Source organism: Amphiura filiformis, chromosome 2, assembly GCF_039555335.1.
Source record: "Amphiura filiformis chromosome 2, Afil_fr2py, whole genome shotgun sequence".
Lineage (NCBI taxonomy): Eukaryota > Metazoa > Echinodermata > Ophiuroidea > Amphilepidida > Amphiuridae > Amphiura > Amphiura filiformis.
The window spans coordinates 34,697,342-34,718,469 of NC_092629.1; the positions used below are offsets into that span (position 1 = coordinate 34,697,342).

General features: G+C 37.3%; 1 protein-coding gene and 1 long non-coding RNA gene across 2 annotated transcripts in view; both read left to right on the plus strand.

Annotated features, from left to right (window-relative positions):
• Window positions 1–13,972, plus strand: part of LOC140146124 (FRAS1-related extracellular matrix protein 1-like) — a 67,371-nt gene extending 53,399 nt beyond the window's left edge. The window contains exons 11-14 of the mRNA XM_072167880.1: window positions 8,421–8,595; window positions 9,489–9,573; window positions 11,137–11,222; window positions 12,677–13,972. Of these exons, the coding sequence (XP_072023981.1) occupies window positions 8,421–8,595; window positions 9,489–9,573; window positions 11,137–11,222; window positions 12,677–12,879 (549 nt within the window). The 3' untranslated portion in view covers window positions 12,880–13,972. The remainder of the gene's footprint in view (window positions 1–8,420; window positions 8,596–9,488; window positions 9,574–11,136; window positions 11,223–12,676) is intronic.
• A 1,555-nt stretch (window positions 13,973–15,527) lies between these two features.
• On the plus strand, window positions 15,528–19,860 carry LOC140146125 (uncharacterized). The gene is made up of 2 exons (XR_011858192.1): window positions 15,528–16,900; window positions 17,032–19,860. It is a non-coding gene; the product is annotated as an uncharacterized lncRNA (long non-coding RNA).
• The last annotated feature ends 1,268 nt before the right edge of the window (window positions 19,861–21,128 follow it).

Sequence of the window (21,128 nt, forward strand, 5' to 3'; positions counted from 1 at the left end):
TGATTTGTTAATATCACATAATATCCTAAAATGGGCATTTAATTGCACATTTTTAGCTCAGAATCAAATAGTAGGCTTACAATCTCCAATTCACCAAAACATACATTATAACTACACCCAATGTGATGATAATATAAATGTATTTTTTTAATGTACACTCCTCAAAGTAAGTAAAGAATCAAAAAATTTCATTCAATATTTTTCAAAAATAAAATGATCTTTTAAGATGTTTTAAGTGCCAGATGAAACGTTCATGAAGAGACTTTTAACCCTTACACCCATAAATACCACAGAATACCACGATGAAAAATTCTGCGCATGCATGCATCCCAGGGTCTACAATGATGCAATCACCCTAAGTGTCAAATGCTCACGGAATTGCTGGCCGGGCAGCAATAACCTGTGTAGCTCCCGGTCCATGATTGTGTGGTTGGCATGCGGGGGGTCAAAGGTTCGAATCCCGGGGGTGCCAAGTCAAAAATTCTTCTTCTTCACTTTTTCAGATCTTCTGTGACTTCCGATAGCAAAAAACCTGGGTCAGTGTTAGGGTTAACAGTGTTTAGTAGAGCATGGACAAGGCCACATAATATAGAAAGATATTTTGATTAGGTGCAAGATAATCTGAATGAAATTTATTGATCCTTTAATTACTTTGAGGAATGTATGTAAGTGATATAAATACAAAGAATACATATCTCAGTCACCCCCTGAGGAGAGTGCATATTTTGAAGAAAATCTTTCAAGATTTTGACATATTTTTGACTAAAAAAGCATAAAAAACAAAGAAAAACCTTGATTTGTTTTTGCTCGCTACACTTACAAATTGAAATTTTGTTTGACTTTTTTAATACTCTTGCACATGGGGAGGGGGGATTGCAGCTGTACCCCCTGTGTACTGGCCTGATACCAGTGGCAGCTAACTAATAGAAATGTGCTGGTACCCTACATGTATGCCTACTGTGAAAGTGCTTACCCATAAAGTGTAATTTGTTATTATTCACACAGTACCATATATCAACAGGCCTTTAAATCCACATTTTTTGACTCTGATATCAAATGGGATTGAAATACGAGCATGAAACAGGTTATTCATAGGTCATTCAACCCATTAGAAATAACATGTGATGAAATCAGACCATCCTCCTTTAAACCTTGGATGAGCTACTTCTGTAATGCATATATGCTTCAGTTTCTACCCCATTCACCTACAAGGTGCAATAATTATGTGTACCCCTGGGGGGGTGAATTCTCAAAATGGTCTGCCAAAATTTGCTTGCCCCCCTTTGGCCGTGCCAAAAAAGCTTGACAGTTCTAAACTTGTCCGACGGCGAACCCGCTAAAAACCTACTAATTGTTATGAATTCCCGTCGTAAAAGCCTATCCCATAATTTGACCACAGGAAGGATTAGATTCACCCCCGGGGATTCACCATGGTTGAAAAGAAATGTATATAAATTGGGGTCACAACATTGGATAGTGGCCAGTTCAAAACTACACCTTGTGCAAGGTACTTGTGACAAGAGCTAGAGTGGCTAAGACACATTTACTACTGGATTACACATTAAACATTACACTACACTTACATAAAATTACAAACCAACACACATTCAACACATGGATAACATAATTTACAGTTACAAACCTACATACATTTCAATCATTTTGACACATCAAAAACACATACAAATACACAACTTCCTACACCCCAGTACATATTACAGTTTTACAAATATATCTGTTTCACTTCAGCCTTTTGTTTCCAGATTTTATAATTTTATTTGAATCTTTTTTTTTTCAAAAGAAAAAATCATACCATCTTGAGTTTTCTACACTAGACCTACATGCTCTGAGAAAACAAACAAACAAAATACAATATAGGAAACATAATTATGATCAAGTAAAAACAAACAAAACAAGACAAAAACAAAACATAACAGAACAAAAACAAAACAAAACAAAACAACACATAGGCCTAATCATGATCAAGTAAAAACAAAACAAAGCAAAAACAAACAAAGAAACAACAAAAAAAAACATTTAAAAAAGAAAGAACTAGAGCCCCATAAACACAACTTTATATTAGCCAAGTACCATAATATTTTGGCTGTTCCAGCAACTGCCTTGCCCCAAATGTAACAGTTTTCACAAAAATGCAATTTTCTGGAAAGCGGGTTAACATTTTACAATTTTCTTTAGCATTTATTTTAAGGACATTACTCACACTATGATCAAATATTTTTGGCACAATCAGGAAAAATTAACATGGCTTTTTTGTGTTGTAAAGAAAATGGCTCATAAATCCCATTGACTTTGTGTACAAAAGTTCATTGACCGGTAGCACCCCCTAAACTTTTTTGAATTTTTTTCATATTTTGCAGGTATCCTGTTGAAAAATACCAATTTCATTTTTTGTGAATCACCCTAATGATACAGTTTCTACCCCATTCACCTACAATTAATGGGATTGAAATACTGTGAGCATGAATCTACACAGGTTATTTATAGGTCATTCAACCCATTAGAAATAACATGTGATGAAATCAGACTATCCTCCTTTAAACCTTGATGAGCTACTTCTGTAATGCATATATGTCACAATATCCAGGCTGACTTACAATTAACTTTTTACCATTTGCTGTCATTGCAAGGCGTAGTGGGAAGTCATAATTGATTGGAATACAGCCTAGGTATTGACCTGATAGTGAGTAGCAAAGTATTACACTTTTCAATGATTTCTTTAGAGTAGGTGTGAATACTGTATCCCTATAGCAGTAAACTCCATAACATCGGTAAAACTCATCTGTAGGAGGCTTAAGAATATGTAGGACCTGTCCTGTATTGCTTACTATCTGGGGAGGTTTATCAAACTCACCTACAATGATTGTGTCTTGTGATGTTATAGCTAGATACCGTGGTTGGATGCCTACCTTGATACTAGTCACATAAGACCCATCTTGTTTATGTTTATTTATATGCTTTGACCCAATATCCCCTACATACACATGGTCTTTAGCATCTACTACCAGGCCACCTAGATGTGGTGTATGAGAGGATGCATGTGGACATGAGGATACCCACTGACCTTTGAACTTACAGTCAGCACTATAAATTTTTACACAATTAGTTAGATTAGTCAAAAAATAAGTGCTTCCATCACAGCTAGTAGTGATTTGCCATGGTTCGGACCTCTGCCCTGGTTCCAGTCCTTGTGTAGTATCCATGCTGCACTTATATACCCCTTCACTGCTGAATACTTTGAACTTTGTAGACCTATCAACGATGACGATATCACCATTAGGGTTAACTGTGACGTCTCTTACCCACCCTTGAAGGTTACCTGGTCCATTTGAACCAAACTTTTTCTCCATCACCCAAGGACCAGCTAGGATTTGCTGCTGCCAAATATGTACTGCTGGTGCTGGTGCTGGTAGTGCTGGTTTACATGCAGCAATCTGTTTTAGGATATATAAAAGATGTGACAGCATGAGAGAAAATTGATTAAATCAAGGACTTAGAACCAGGACTGGACATGTCCAAAACTGTCATGGATTGAGTTTAAATGTTTTTTTTTCTTTCTGAAAAATCAGAAATTTCAGCAAAAACAATAATGTTTATATTCTGCAATTTTCCATGATGTATTTTGTAAACATAGCGTATGTGGGGGTATTTGACAGAATATTATTGTTGGATTTCATATTGACAAATTCCAGATTTAATTGTGGGTGAGTTGGGTGCATGGTTGGGAGGGGGGGAGGTACCTCTTAGGGGTGGGGCAAAGCTGCACTGCTACCATAGGTAACTGACATCATGGGTTACACAAAAATGCATTATAGCAATTGAACTGGAGTATATTTTGGCAGGTAAAGGTCATTGAACTTTACAAGGTCAAATTTCAAACTTGCTCAAATTGTGTAAAAACCATACCAATTGTATTACTCTAGTCATAAGGATTTGGAAAATGTATAGTTTGACCTATGTAGGATGTACAGTTCTTGAGTTATTGCTAAAAATGGTCCAATGTCATATTTTAGGCTCTGTGGGGGTCAAAAATATGAATGTGCTCCATTTTTGTCCAAAGGTGTCAAAATGTTAATATGATATGTTTTGTTGCCTATACTTAGTCCTAACCGGCCTGAGTGCTGCAAAATACTAGAAACAACTTCACTGCAGTTGGTACTATTTTAGTTTGTTTTTTAACACTTTATTTTAATTGTTGAATAAATTGAAAACAAACATTTTGACACTTCTTTTGTCAAAGTCAAAGGATTTTTATATTTTTACCCCCATAGAGCCAAAAATGTGACCTTAATTGACCTTTCTAGCAATAACTCAACTCAAGAATGGTACATCCTAGGTAGGTCAAACTATACATTTGCTAAATGCTTATGACTAGAGGAATACATGGTGTTAAACACAATTTGAGCAAGTGTGAAATGTGTCCCTGTGATAAAGTTTGATGACCCTATCCTGCCAAAACCTACTTCAGTTCATGCTATTGTGCATTTTTGTGTAACCCATGATGTCAACTAGCTAGAAGTGCAGATTTACCCCTCAACTGGTACACAGCGTCATCGCCCCGATATCTTCATGGCAGAAATCGCCATGGTAGGTTAAATCCACAGCCACGCATGGCCATTTTGTTCCGACCTTTAAGACACATAATGAGGCGAGGGACATCCCGACTAAGGCTACTGTCAATACCTCGGTAATTGACTTCTCTAGTGTGTAAGTGAGCTTGTATACGCCATGTGAGGGGGTGCTCACATATTTACGCTGTGTGTGACCTCTGTGTGTGAGTGAACATGTATACGCCATGTGAGTGAGTGCTCACATCAGAAAATCAGAATATTTTTGTCAGTTAATGAGTTCAAGACGCACGCTTCTTTCTCAAGACGCAAGCTAATGACTATCATATCCGTTGAACATATATGTTCAAGTGCAAGGAACCAGATCTGGTTTCTTTATACGAAATCATTTACGGGAGATAGTCATCATTTTCTACCCCGGTATCCAAAGATTGATCGTCTGAATATCAATCGTGCATAGCACATTTACGTGTATCGATCCCGGGTATTCATTTCAGTGTCTCTGGCTGTATAATGTAATTATTAACCAGGCGATGTCGGTGTGTGGTACACCCCTCCCATTTTCGGGCTCGGGCTCATACACTTTGAGAGTTGCCCTGGAGAGTTGCCAGTAGGATGGTGAGGGAAAACATAATAAAAATTACTTCACAATTACTTCACAATTACTTCACAATTACTTCACAATTACTTCATAAACATTTCAAATGATTATTCCTCATGAGCAGTTTTGAAATCACCTTCCCTGCACATCCAAAATGGCCGCCATGGGCTTGTGACAGGTTGCATTATTGCATCGTGTGCAGAGTGGGATCTGCAAAAATCCAACTTGTCATAGGAAGTATAAACTAAAGAAAATCTCTGCACACACCCTTAATATGGAGTAATTTCCAAGAACCACTTACCGTAGAAATAATGTGCTCAATTCTTGGTCTCTTGTGCCAATCCTCATCCCAGCACTGTCTCAGCAAGTCAGCTATTGGTTTGGGCATATCAGCAGGGATTGGTAGCCTCTCTTTCAGTTGACAGACTCGATAGGCAATAACTTGAAACTCTAACCCCTTGAATGGATACTTTCCTGTCCATAGCTCCCATATCACAATAGCTAACGCAAAAATGTCATAGTTTGGAGACAGTTTACCCTCAGTGAATAGCTCCGGAGCCATCCAGGAAAAAGTTGCTCGTCCAGTTGCATTACTTATTGTTCTGTCAATGTTCTTAGCCAATCCGAAATCGGCTAACTTCAGCGTATTATCTCGCGTTATCAGGTAGTTCGGCGATTTTACGTCTTTGTGCACGATCTGCTTTCTTCTGAGGTATTCTATTGGTATGGCTGCTTGCTCCGCCCAATCAAGAAACTGGTCTAGGTTTGTAGATAGACCTCCATGTTCATCTATATAGCTACGTAATGAGCCACCTTCACACAGCTCTAAAACCAACACAAAATTAATCCCTTCATCAACATAACCAAACAGCTTGACAATACTTGGATGATCAAGACCAGCGAGCATATTCAATTCATGATAGTCCGGATCAGAAAGATGTTTAGCTGCCACTTGTACTTTTCCTTGCGGGCTGCTCCAGGTCATTTGGTAAACTGCACCAAAGCCTCCACTTCCAATTTTCTTAACTTTCTGGAGTGTATCCAGCTTGATTTTGTTCACATTGGTAGCCATCTTGGTTTAGGGTTTTAGACCTGTAAAAGGCAAAATCAGTACATGAAACTTATTTTGAGATTATTTATTTTTGAGAGGGGAACATGTAGTCTATTTAGTGTATAAACTTTTTACACAATTGTTGAATGGCAAGTATATACAACTTTATCACAACTATCCATTCATAATATTAAAATGTGAAAATCTGCCAGTATTATACAGAAACAGTTCCTTACCTTTTAACAGCTGCACAGTTGAATTCATGATCAGGATCTTGTTTGTAGCGTATAAAATGTTGCCTAAAATGGCGCATTCACAACTTGTGTAAACAGTAGCGGCATCAAGCAGATCTGACGTATCACATGATGAAATTGACAAACTTTTATTCGTAGGTAAATTTAGAAAAATTGGATGTTGCTTATCACTGATTGATAATTTTTGTGTGCAAACATAAATATGACAAAGTTCATTTAATACCAATAATAACCATATAGACTTGCTAACACAGAGATTATTGACACTATTCCAGATATTACTGGTTCACCCCCCAAAAAAAGTTTTTGTTGTGGGAATCTCCCCCCCCCCCCCCCAATAAGGTTGTGTTTCTTCAGAAATGGTATAGAAGACATGGGAATCACTACAAAAAATTTCAGTTTTGCCATGCCACTGGGAATTCCCAAATTCTAAAGCATATTTTGAATTCCCAATTTTTTATGTAGCATTAATACTGGGAAATCCCAATATGAAAAATCCGTAGGGGGTACTGTTAATTTCTGGAATAGCCTGTTGGTAAAGCTACTAGTAGGTTACCAAGGAAACCAACCAAAATATCCATGACATCCTAGAAACAAAATTATATGTACTCCAGAGCCCAGAAAAAATATTGCACTGATTTTTGGGATTAAAAAACTATTATTTCTTAATCTTACTATTTTATGCTGATTTTTGATAACTGGTAAACAGAATAGAAAATGGGTTTGCTAAAGATAAGTCTTTAGACTTGATGATCTAAAATGCATGTTTTTGTCCCTATTACCAAATATTGGCCAAATATTAAAATTTAATTTTATTTGCCATTTAGTTCTGGTGGTGGCACCAGGATTTTTTTTTTAGGGGGGCAATGTGAATGGCGGGAGGTAAAATCAAGAAATTTTGGGTTTAAACTGGGGAGAGTTCTGACTGGGTAAGCATTTGCACCCCCACCCCATCCCCATGTCCCCCTGGCACCAGTGCCACTTCTGGTTAGTTCTGACAGAAAGATTAGGATTGAGCTATGTTTAATTTGGGAAACAAAAACATGATGGTTTTTTATATGCAAAAATATGCATTGTGCTGTAATCTGTTCGAGTAGTTTTACAAAGGGTGAGGGATAGTCTTGTCCAAGACTCTCTTCCAGTTAGCCTTGATCAAGTCTTCCTCCTTACTTTTTCTCTATTCATGCTATTCTTAGGACCCATGGTCGAAGTATCATAATACTGTAAACTAGATTCCCTCAGATTTTTAGTCAGGTCAGAATTTTTGTGTAGGACTGCAACATGAGCTAGGGAGGAAGTATACCTTGTGGGCATGGCGTGCATTTTGCTCAAACACTACCCCTGCAGTGCACAGTATGCCTGGGGTAAAGTATGATAAGAAAGTCCACTATCTAGCAATTCAAATGTCAAATAGATTTTCACAAAGTTATGATGGTAAATAATTATTTTGAAAGAATAGATATTAACTTCAAAACTTTGGAAAGAAATAGTAATTTTTGGAAGATGTGGCAAAGCTTCCATGAATTTTACATTCACTAACTATGGATGCCAAAGGACTTGAAACAAGTCTACTCTTCCATTCATCCCGGCCGGCAGAATAATTTGTGACATTCAACAAAACTATGAAGGCAAAAAATCTGTCTTAACATTTGGAATGGTCTGTCAGGTGAGGACACGCAAATAATAGACTATTCCAGTCAAAAGCCATACACCCCCTGTGCAAGACATGATCTTAGTCTCCCACACCGGGGGTGGAGATTTGAAATGGAGCCATCCATTCAGGTAACCCCATTTGAAATTCACACTCCCTGTGTTGGGAGATTAAGGTCATGTCTTCCACAGGGGGTGTATGGATTTCAACGTGAATAGCCCAATACAGTCTGCATACATAAATGATGATTTTGTATAAATTTCCTTTCTATATGCAGCCACATGATACAAGTTTTACTACACGCTGTACCAGAGATAATAGGGGAGAGATTTATCATGATAAGCGTACAGCCAAGGTATACCAGTGTGATGGACAGACGTGGAGAGACTGGGTGGTTATAGGCCTACAAGGACCCACCAGACAACCACCTGAATCAACTGGGTGTCCTTTAGGTAAGAAGGAAACTACTCCCACAGACCGTCCATCTACATACCCTAAAGATTCGCCTAATGGTGCTTATGAGCTCCCCTGATATAACTGGAATTGTGGGTACAAACTTAATGTGCCCTTCAATAAAGATCCTATTAGCAAATAAGGACAGGGACCATTCTTGTTGGGATCTTAAGGTAAAAGAGCCCAGAGAAGTAAACTTACACTTCCCAGAGTGCAACATGGGTCAATAGTGACCAAAAATACCTTAATTAAAGCCATAACATTTGCTGATGAGGACACTGTCAATATTTTGCAAAATTCTGTTTTTTTTACACAATTGTTATGTACTTTAGTAAGCTAACATACCCTGCAAAAATCAAGACTTTAGGTGCTGTAGTTTTGTCGAAAGTCGAGATTTTGAAAAAAAACCCTGCAGGAACCGGTCATTTTATTATGACGATGGAAATATTAGTCGAACGCAGCATACGATGTGCATAACACAGCACGTACATGGCATGCGGGCAGTCGTGACATATCAAAAGAGCCGACAAGACTCTCGTTCGAAGGAGTGGCTTGCATTGGCTACATATACGCTGGTATTAAATAGTGATTTTCTTTGTATTGCCTTGTCTGTTTGGGCCCAAATTAAAAGAGGACATATCTGACAGTGAAAACTAACATTTTATACCAAAAAAAATGCAATTCTATTTCTTATGGAAATGTTATAATATAGCTTTAACAGAACTTATCCACCCCTGATTATTTTTAAGAGTGGTGCATCATCACAGAATAAAGCGCAGCTCTTGGATGGTAACTTATTTCAACTAGACTGGCTGAGGTCTGAAGACCATGACCTCTTACTCTGCATTATATGTCTTTTAAATTTTGAATTTGTTTACAAATTGTTTTCTAGGTTGGCATGGTAACAACGCTAGATGCTACCTGATGTCAACTATAGAAACTACATGGAATGAAGCTCAGAGGATATGTAGAGAACAGTAAGTCTGCACTAGTGATGATGTAATTCACACAGCAAAAGAATTAAAGCCATAATGTGCGATTTGCTCCACAGCGACACCCTCAAGTTTTGAGTTTCTACTCTTTGCATGATTGTAATGCCCATTGGTACTATACCAGGTGAAAGACTAAGCCTGAAGTGTTTTAATTACAGTAATTAATTTTAAGTGTTTATAATAAAACTGGAGATCTCCTGTTTCATTCAGAGTTCACTGATCGAGTGGTGGCTAAATTCCACATTGCGTGCATGTGAATCATTGACATATAAACTGAGTGCATATCGCTATTCGTCTTATGTCTTGATGTATAAGCTGTGTGCATATTGCTATTTGTCTTACGTCTTGTTTGAACATCCCAACTGTGTGAAGCTCCGCCAATAATCATGATAATAATACGATCAGTGATCTAATACACACATTGTAATAGCTGCAATGAAATAGCAATTTTCTTCATTTTACCTCATTTGTTTGGCTCGAAATTAAGAGGTGGCAATGTGATCAGCAGGATTCTATTCTTTATGCAAATGCTTTATGTACCAGTTATTTACACCCTGTATATCTAAAACAAGGACAGATATGTCATAATAATTAGAACAAGCAGCAAATAGCTGCATCTTTTAGCTTGGGTCAAGAAATAAAGACATAGTGAGAAGCAAATTCAGAAGTTGCAGATTGCTCATTGGATGCCCTATTGTGTTGTTACACTACAGAACTAGCGCTGTGCTTTCCATTGATTAGAACATTAAAATTATTTTGTTCCTTCCTTGGCTTTACGATGGCTACTGGTTTTAATTTTGACATATTTGTCTTTGTTTAGGATATATAAATAAATAAATGTAGATATTTATATAGCGCTTTATGCCGTAAATAGCCTCAAAGCACTTTACATTTATTCCGCCGTCATTAGAATATGTCAGAACCACGTTTGCAGCCTACAATTGGCACAGGGTTCCACAGTACAATGACTGTGACTACCCCTAACAGCTTCCCATTACACCTGGGTGGGGTAAGGCAAGCGAGACAAAGCGCCTTGCCCAAGGGCGCAACACGGTGGTGGGACGGGGACTCGAACGCACGTCGAGCAAGCTCTCAGATTATGAGTCCAAGGCCATAACCACTGAGCCACCGTGTCCTCGGGGTGAACAGGGGTGAACATAACTAGTAACCTTAATTCTATTGCTGTCTATACATTGAGGGTATGGAGCCAGAACTCATTATGTCAACTTTAGAAGGGACTTTCAGAGATAGTCCATGAGGACCAAAGAAATCAGTACAGGTGCTAACTGATGCAATAACATAAAAACACCTATCAAATTCACCTCGTCACTGATTAATTTGATAACCAGGCAGGTTTGTTCATCCCAAAAGAACTGCTCTGGCAGGGCCTCCTCTTTAATTAAATCTTTGGTATAATATTTGCTTGTTGGTATATTCAGGTCTATGTATGTACCTCATGAACACCTTATTCAACAAATAGTGTATACAATTGTTTGTATTTGTTTGTTTGATAGCATATGTTAATTTCTGTGTGTTTGCTTTCAACAGACATGATAGTAATTTAGTGAGCATCAGATCTAAAGCAGAACAAAAATGGATAGCCTCATTGGTTGCTGGGCAATACATATGGATAGGTAAGAACACATGGTTGATATTCACAAGTCAAATGCCAAAAGTACTAGCTTTACTGTTTGATGGGAATTCAATCAATTTATACTATCAAATCCATTTTTTTTGGGACTGGCAACCTTGCTTCTTCTTCTTCTTTCCTGAAGTTGCTGCCTGTGGTGGCACCAGAAGATGGTAGAAAATGTTTGTTAAGAAACAGTTCTCTCAGACTGTGTCTATGAAATCCCATGCAAGAACTGCAACAAGACCTACTTTGGCAAAACTTCACGCTTGGTTGGTACACGTCTCAAAGAACATCAAGGAGAAGCGGAAAAGCAGCACTTGGGGTATACATACCCAGTCACAGAGAAAGAAATCGCTTACAAAAATGAATAAATCCGCTATTACGGACCACGTTGTGCAATATGCAACTATGTCATAGGTTGGGATGACGCTAATATTTGATCAAGGGAGGCCAACAGGAACAAAAGAGGGAGGCCTATAGATTAAAAAGGCAATTTGGATCAGGAGACAAGGGCGAAACACCATGAACAGAGACGAAGGGAACTATTTTTTACCAAATATTTTTCGACCAGCTTCTGGCACTGCCACCGGCAGCAACATCAGGAAAGAAGAAGCAAGGTTGCCAGTCTGATGAAGTGCTGCATAGCAGCATGAAACTGTAACAAGGTATGTCACCAAAAAATGGATTTGATGAATTCCCATCAAACAGTTATTATTGACAACCCAGATGAACCTAATTCAACATAGTACTGGCTTTATATAATAAGTACGTATCAGCTTTAGAATGTAAAGTTGATCGTCTGGATTTTTTCAAAAAGATGAGGAGGGCCTTTTTATTGATAAAATTTATTATTACACTGGTGCATCAAATTATCTTTTGGCTCCCTTTTGATGTGCAGAAATATCATTGAGCCCCTTATTTACACAAACCAGATTTTGGGAAACCTAAATTTAAACATATTGCCTATTGTGTGATGCCAGCCTATGTAAACCAGCGCTTTAAGCAAATTCTTGGGATTTGAAGCTGCATCCTATGAAATGTGCTTTGACTCTCTGAGAGTTGAAATAAGCTATTCCATTTAAAATCCATACTCCCCCTGTGGAAGATTTTCTAAATATCTTCCACAGGGGAGTATGAATTTCAAATAGAATTAACACATTAGCAGCTCCATTTGAAACTCACTCTCCATCAGGGGAAGATTCAGGTGGAATCTTTCTTAAAAGGTGTATGAAATTCAAAATGCTGCCCAATGTGCTCATTCCATTTGAAATTCATACTCCCCCTGTAGCAGATATTTCCAAAATCTTCCACAGGGGTAGTGTGGATTTTAAATGGAATAGCCCATGGCCAATAGTATAGTAGTATAATTGCGAGTAGAATCAAAATTGCGTTTTTGACAAACAATACTTTCAAATTTTATCATTCTTTAATTCTTTCAATTTTTTTTAATACTAGGTGCAAATGACAAGTTTGTAGAGGGCAACTGGGAGTGGATATCTAATGATCCTGTGACGTACACAAGATGGAAGCCAGGATCACCGCATCTTGACGAGCAACACAACATTAACTGTGCCATGGTATCACGAAGAATGAGATGGATGGATTCATCTTGTGAAGAAGGAACTAATTTCTTTGTGTGTATGAAGCCAAGTGTTTAGATGGGTGTGATGTGTTGCTGACCTTATCACTTAATTGGATATAGATGTATTGATTTACATGTAATTTCATGTAAACAGTAAATGGGGATGGCAACATTTCTGCTTAAGAAGATATCCAGAATGTTTTTTAAATGTTTGAAACACCAGCCGGATCTTTCAATGTATTATGATGTTGTCATAATTTCAACATTGATGAACAAATTATAATTACTCTAAATATTCCCAATATACCGTATTTCGTCAAATAAACGCCCCGGGGCGTTACATTTTCCCAAGGGAGGGCGTTTATTCAAGGTCAATTTTAGAATGATAATTCCCGTTAAAATCATTAGATAAACTCAAAACTCACACTAAAATGACAAACTGTGAACTAGAAACACTGACTTCTGGTTCACTTCCGGGTTTCCAATCCAGATTTTCGCCAAAAAGTGACGCTATTATCGACCATGTGGGCAACTTGGTAAGCTTATACTACACAAGATAGCATGGAAATATCGGCATTTTTGAAACATCTTGGTTGAAAAAAGTGGTGGGGGCATTTATTTAAGGGGGCGACTATTTGACGAAATACGGTAATCCATGAGATGCTTAGGCAATTCATTTAGCACCCATAGCAACTTGACACTGTAAAAAAATGGTCAAACATTTGGGTGCGATAATCATTGGGCTATTCCAGATGAAATCCATACATCCCCTATGGAAGACATGACCTTAATCTTACACACAGGGAGTGTGAATTTCAAATGGGGTTACCTGAATGTGTTAGTCCATTGAAATCTTCTCCCTCTGTGTGGGAGATTAATGTCATGTCTTCCATAGGGGGTAGGCCTATATGGATTTTAACTGGAAAAGCCCATTGTAACCCACTGGTTGGGAACTCCTGTTGTAACCACTAAGTACTAAGATCTAAAACATGCTCATCTACCAAGGCACAGTCCTTTGACCCATATGCTTTCACACTCAAAGCTTGACCTCTTAATGTGTTGGTTACAAAAAATCATACTCCACAACTTGAGGTCAACTTTTGAGCTTTGATTGTTGATTTGAGGTCAATGAACTGTGCCATGGGGAATGATGTGGTGCTTTTATTTTTTTTAAAGTGCAGTGATTTATTATGCATTACACAGAGGCAAGGGACAGGCGATTTGCACGGAACTTTTTTTCCGCGCAATTGACTATTTTTTTCCTATGGGCAGGGATGCAGGATTTGCTCTGAAAAAAGAGTTCCGCGCAATTTGCTATTTTTTTCCGCGCAAATCGCCTGTCCCTGGCCACATTACACACAAGCCTCTGCAAAACAGGAATTCGATGACCACTGTGGTCCAACACACAAAACCTATATCCCTAAATTTGTTCATAAATGAGTATTTTGTAATTTAATTATGTTATTTATAGGAAAAATGGTGCAAAATTTAACAGTAATGCCTTTATCATGCTATAGTAGTCGCATAAAGTAACAGAAAAATGCGATCAAAAGTCGGTAGTGAAATGCAATACTATCAACATTCAGACACGGCTAGAAAGTTGCCTCGGCAGGTGTCGGCAGTGTTACGTAGACATTTATATGGTTGAACAAGTTGCATTTATATGGCTAGAAAGAGCACGGTATAGGAGCACGGTGGCCAAGCGGAATGGGCACTGACTCGTAATCGGAACGTTGCGGGTTCGAGCCCCGGCGACACCATCGTGTTGTGCCCTTGAATAAGGCACTTTATCTCGATTACTCCTCCCACCCAGGTGTTTAAATGGGTACTGGCATGCTTAAATGCAGGGAAGGTAACAGACTCGCTGTAGATGAGGTGTAGCGATCCCCCTATAGCAATATTACATGGAGGAGTCTGGCCCAATCGCCAATGAAAGAGAGATGGGCACTCCGATTACTGTTTATCGTCTCCTTTGCCTTCCTTTACCTTTACCTTAAGTTGCCTTGAGGTCAACTGGTTGGAATTTTATGCTGGAGCATGCTAGTGACTTCAGATTGATATCGGCAATCGCTTTGTGATCAATTAAACGCTATACAGTTGTGGTTAGAAAGCTGCCACAGCTGGTATCAGCATTGTTATGTAGGAATTATGACTAGAGCCTTGAGGTGACCTGATTGGGATTTTATATGCTGGGTCATGCTGGCTACTTCATTTTGATAATATCGACAATCACTTTCCTGATCAATAATGTGACCACTGTCCAGTATTCAGTCATGCCTTGAAAGTTGCCACAACTAATATCAGCAGTATTATTTAGGCATTTACTGTTGCTATAAAGTTAATTGCCTAGACAGACTATGAACTTGAGATTATAAACAGATTATAAACAGATCTACTGGATCTGGGATGCATCATCAGGCCCACTGATGCTAGCCGATGCATCCAAGATAGGATGTGAAATATTGCCACTCATCAAAACGTAAGTCCAGTACATCTGATTATAATCCCAAGCTCATAGTTGTTATTACCTGGATTAATGATAATCTTCATAATTGTATTAATTGCCTAGAAGTCAACGTGGGATTTTACACTGCGACTTCTGATAATATCGGCAATCATTAATCAATAACGATGGATGTAGATGGAGAAAACAATCATTATCTGGTTGCGACAGCCAGTGGAGTAGCGTGAGTCATCTTATGGGGTGGGGCACCAGACCTGGGGGGCACAAGCCATGTTTTGGCAATTTCCTTTGGGATTTTTTTAATTTTCAAATCGATTAGGGGTCCATACCCCCACAGTGTCAACACCCTGTATTATAAATTTTTTTTTTCCATACAGCTCAATACTCCGTTGAAATCAATATTCTATTATTAATACAGATAAAGAAAGTTTACATATGCATTGTGTTATAGGACGTGCACCTGGAACTTAACTGAATGGGCTAAACGCATTCCTTTATACCTATAAAGTATAATTGTCATTCTCAAAATTAAATTTATCTCAATTTTTACTTCGGATTTCAATTTTTTTACTTTACAAATACAGTAAAAGATATCCACAGCAAGCTGCAAGGCCCTGCTAATTAGTGTACTGCTTTTCGAGTGAGTGTACTGGAAACAAAACCCTGGTTTTACCTGAAAACAAATTTTTTTTTTTAATAGAAACATCATATGGGGTACTAGAGCATGCACAAATCGTAATAATGTGTAGAATATAGAAACGCTGTGGTATCTCATATGATAGTCATGGTATGCTTAGCCTGAGTCGCTCGGCCTATCTCGAACAAAATCGCGATGCGTAGCTGTTAAAAAACGAGAGGATTCGCTGTACTATCATGGCAATTTTTAACACGAAGATATAGGGATGATGACGATGTGACCCCCTCCCCTCACCCCCTTATGACGCTACATCACTTGCGACTGCTTAGTATGGTACCGCTGTAAGTGTAAAATAAGTAGATAAGAAATATTATCTATGTAGTTTTTACTTGTAATACCAAGCTTTACAATATTATCAATTGTAGTATTAGTTACAATGGAGCAATAGTTGGACAATAGATTTTTTTAAGATAATCTTTTTACATATATGCTGCAACTCAAACTTTGACCTCATTTAAGGCCCATAGGTTAATATACAGGCCTTCATCATTTTTTAAGGGCCCGGACTCTATTAAAGGAGTATTTTGTGATCCTAGCATCCTCTTTTTATGACATTTTTCAGTAGATATCCACGAAAAAAGCTTATTCCCAAAATTTCAGTTGATTCCGGTTTTGCGCTTTGCGAGTTAGGCATGATTATGTGTATTACACGGCTCCATAGACAATGTGTTGTAATTTCGTTCTGATATACCGGAACGAAATTCAAATTTCACAATATCTTTGCCAAATGAATTAATCTGCAAGAATTTTTTGTACATAAACATTATGTAGCCAGAGGTTTCCAGTGATATAAAAATCTCAACTTTTTTTGAGAAAAGTGGGGGTGATGCTGTGGATCACAAAATGCCCTTTAATTATTATTTTATTGATTTGTGCATAATACTGATTAACAGTTTATTATAAACCACCCCTCTATAGTCTGTGAAGTGGCCAGTGGTGTACCGTGGCCGCCCCAACCCCCGGGGCTGAAGAAAATTCAATTTTGCCGCCCTTCCTCAACAGCCCGAAAAGGTTGACCCAATTTTTTCTCGGTCGTTTGAAAAGTGAAGAGAAAAAAAAAAAAAAAGGTTTCAGGCGCTAGCGCCCTAAAAGCAGCACATTTTGATGTATAGTGCCATTTTTTCAAAATTTTTTATGCTTTATCAAAATTGTCCGCCCTTTTTTATTTACTAATTCTTTTTGCCGCCCCCTTCGTTTTTTGCTGCCCCTGTTTTTGCCACCCCTTACCCCGGGGGGCTGGCACCCCAAAATATGTGCATGGTGGCTAACGCAATTCACAGACAAAAAAAATGTTTTCACTCTCTGTTAACAAAATATTATCAGAGATACCAAATTTAATTCAATTGTAGGATCTTTTTTTCTTTTTCTTTTTTTTCCCTGTATTTTCCTGTACTTGGGACTGGTGGGAATTGTAGGATCTTCTACTTTTTGTTACTCCAAATTTCTACTTTTATTTATTTTCAGCCCATTTTGAGGCTTTATAGCCCAAATATGTGTACTTTTTCAGGCTTCTCCTGCAAAGTCACTTCTGGCCATTGGCATCCCTGGATTATAGGATGCTTTTCAGCAATATTTAGTGATCACGATAAGCATGATCTTTAGGAAAAATTGTTTAATGGGGAGAAATACAACAAGCATGCTCTTTTGTGATCTTGACAATCATTTTAAACAGTATAACTATTATATCCTAAATTTAGATTTTAGCCCATACTTGAAGCTGATAATATTTAAAAAGTGATGAAAATGAATTCTATTCTTATATAAAAAATACTTGTTGTTAACTTGTATACAAGTGAAGAAAGAGAGTTAGCAATAAAAGTGCATAAGTGTATATTTTTTATTTTACTGTACAGTGGGGAATTTGAGAGGTTTTTATTAGGTGTTCATTTTAGAACTGCAAATTTAATATCCCGCAAAAATAGTTTTTTACCCATTGCTTTATTATGTAGCTGTTTGAACCACATTTTCAAACTCTTATCACTTACAATGTAAGTAAGTTGTAAGCAAACACACATACACTTCTCTTAAAAATGATTTTTAATTTGTTGATTGTGCCTTTAAAAAAAACCAATTGACTCAACATGCAAGAGAAGCATTTCTGTTGAAATCATACACCCTCTATGGAAAACATGACCTTAATATCTACACATGGGTATATATTTCAAATGGAGTCACCCATTCAGGTCACCCCATTTGAAATTCACACTCCCTGTGTGGGAGATTAAGGTCATGTCTTCCGTAGCAGGTGTATGGATTTCAAAAGGAGTAAACCAATTTACCCGATGTGTAATTATTTAATTTAATGATTAGAATTTTGTAAATGTAGATAGTGACAATCATATAATCAACAAAAACACCACTCAAGTATTGTTTTAATATTTTACTACATCTCATTTGATTTATTTATCTTTAATTCATTGTGATGATAATCAACACCTGTTCCCACAAAAATGAGAGGGAAGTTGAAATCCTTATTTGTAAGTTACAGCCGGAATTCCTGGATCATAAGCTTTAAAATAGCCTGTCAGGGTTGCTCCCTCGCTTGGTGTTCAAAAGTCAATATTGATATAAAATTGGATCGATTGAGCCCATATTTATTGGTCGAGCTACGAGTTTTAAAATATTGGACAAGACGTAGTCGAGTCGCAATATTTTAAAACTCATAGCGAGACCAATAAATATTGGGCGTAAAGCATCCAATTTTATCATTATTATGTGTTGGATCCAATATTTTCACACACTTGGATTCATCAAAACATGATAATTTAAAGAATTGGGCTATCCAGTTAAATCAATACACCCCCTATGGAAGAATAATATTCCACACAAGGGGTGTGAATTTCAAATGGGGTTACCTAAATGAGTGACTCTCTTTCAACCCTGTGTGGGAGATTAAGGTTTCCGTTGGGGTGTATGGATATCGATTGCATTCTTGTTTTCTGACATGTTGGATGAACCATCTCCCTTTTCTTCCTGGCGACTTTTCACTAATTTTGTGGGAACAGGTATCATTTGATTGTCATCTTGTATATATCTTAATTCATTTTACATGTATTTATTTTTGTTTTTAGTGCATTAACCAATAATTTGGCTATGCTAATTGAAATCTATACACCTCTTTAAAGACATGAACTTAATCTTCCACACAGGGAGTGTGAATTTCACATTGGACGACCTGAATGGGTGATTCCATTTGAAATCTACACCCCCTGTGTGGGATATTAAGGTCATGTCTTCCATAAGGGATGTATGGATTTCAAATGGACTAGCCCGGGCATTTAATCCATTTAAATATGACCTTTTTTATGAGCTGCTGCAATCTTTTCAAATTGACAATCTGTACCATACTTGAGGATCGGATAGCAACATTTGCACAGTATTTGGGGGGGGGGACATAAGAGCACATCAGACACATCAAATTGCATTTTGAATATGAGGACTGTCCTTCTGATATCAAATAATTTTAATTTTTTTAAATTCCGATATAATACAAATTTTATGGCAAATTATTAAAATTTATATTTTTGACATTAACAGTTCTTTAGGTTACTTCGTACTGGATTCCTTTTTATTAATTTTGTTTTCATTTTGAGAATAGGTCTGACTGGGTAAACATGGGTTGATAGTCAAGAAATAAACATATTTTGCAAGATCTGGATGTGATCTATCAATTGAGATACATTTTGTCACTATCAACCAATGTTGCACTTATAGCAAACCAGGACAGAAAATTGAAATGGGAGAAATGCATTGTGGGAAGTATAAGATATTTTCTTTGTCTTTAATTTCCTTTCCTATTTCTGGTAAACACATCTTGTAGTAATAAATTTCAAAATCTGTAAGATATGTCTAGTTGTTTAGATATTTTGTAATAAATAAATAACAAACAAAAATAAGTATTTGGAATGTAATTTGAGTTTTTTTACAAGTATGGGAAATGTGTTACTCCCTGGATTAAAAAAACATTACCCTGTTTTGATATCCCACATAGTTCCAAAGAGGGTGCTCTAAATAAAATATAGTTAGGCAAGTTCCATTTGAAATACTCGCTCTATTATGGAAGCTATATAGGGGAATATAAGCATGATTATAGCTTAAATAATAGTTTCTCGATCATGAGGGCATGATGTACTGCGTGCACCGTGTAATGTCGCAAGTTTAGTGGAATGACACAATAGCGCGATCGATTGTGCCACATAGGAAATGCAGCGCTACCCAAAGCGTGTGTGGTACATGTTGTACGCCAACGCAATATTGAGCTCTCATGATCGAGAAACTATTATTTTAGCTATAGCTATAGCAAATTCCATTAGAAAAGAATACTCCCTCTGTGTATGACTTTCTTGAATCTTCCACAAATGCAGGCCAATGTGTGAAAAGAACCCATATTCCCACCCAAATTATGCATACTGTAATGTACGTTCATCTAAAAATCACAATTTCTCATTAACATTCCTTCTGTAACAATGGTCATCCTTGCTCTAAAATTTAACTTTTGAGAAATTTGATATTCTTAAATTTTCAAAATTTTGCAGTGTTCCTGGTTGTACTGAAAGAGCTACGCCAAATTTACTTCATATCGACTGTCCAGTGCCGGAAGTGGGTAAATGAAATAGCTGCCCTGTGAACATTTACACACAATATACATTGCACTCATCTACACATGGCTGCTATTGCCCTTGCCCACTTCTGGCACTGAGCAGTTGATGTCATGTTTAACTACGTTTGGATGAGATTGATGCATTAAAAATTCAAATAAGACAGATATTTTGTCATAGTAATACTCCATTTATTTAACATAATACTTGTAACTTAATCATCCTCGCATGATTTATTAAAACGTCTACCGTACTCGACCTACTTAGCACCCTTGATTAAAGCCATATTATAACATTTTCATACAAAATAGATTAGCATTTCTTTGCCATAATATGTTAGTTTTACACTGTCAGATATATCCCCTTTTATTTTTGAGCCGACCAACTACGGCAAAGCAAAGAAAATTGGAATTTACTACCAGCGCATATGTCGCCAATACGTACCACTCCTTCGGTCATGTTATAGTACGACCTTTTGTTGTGTATATCACCCCGCACGCCGTGTACGTAATGAGTGTTATGAACATCGTGTATGCGTTCGACTGATAATTCCATCTTAATAATAA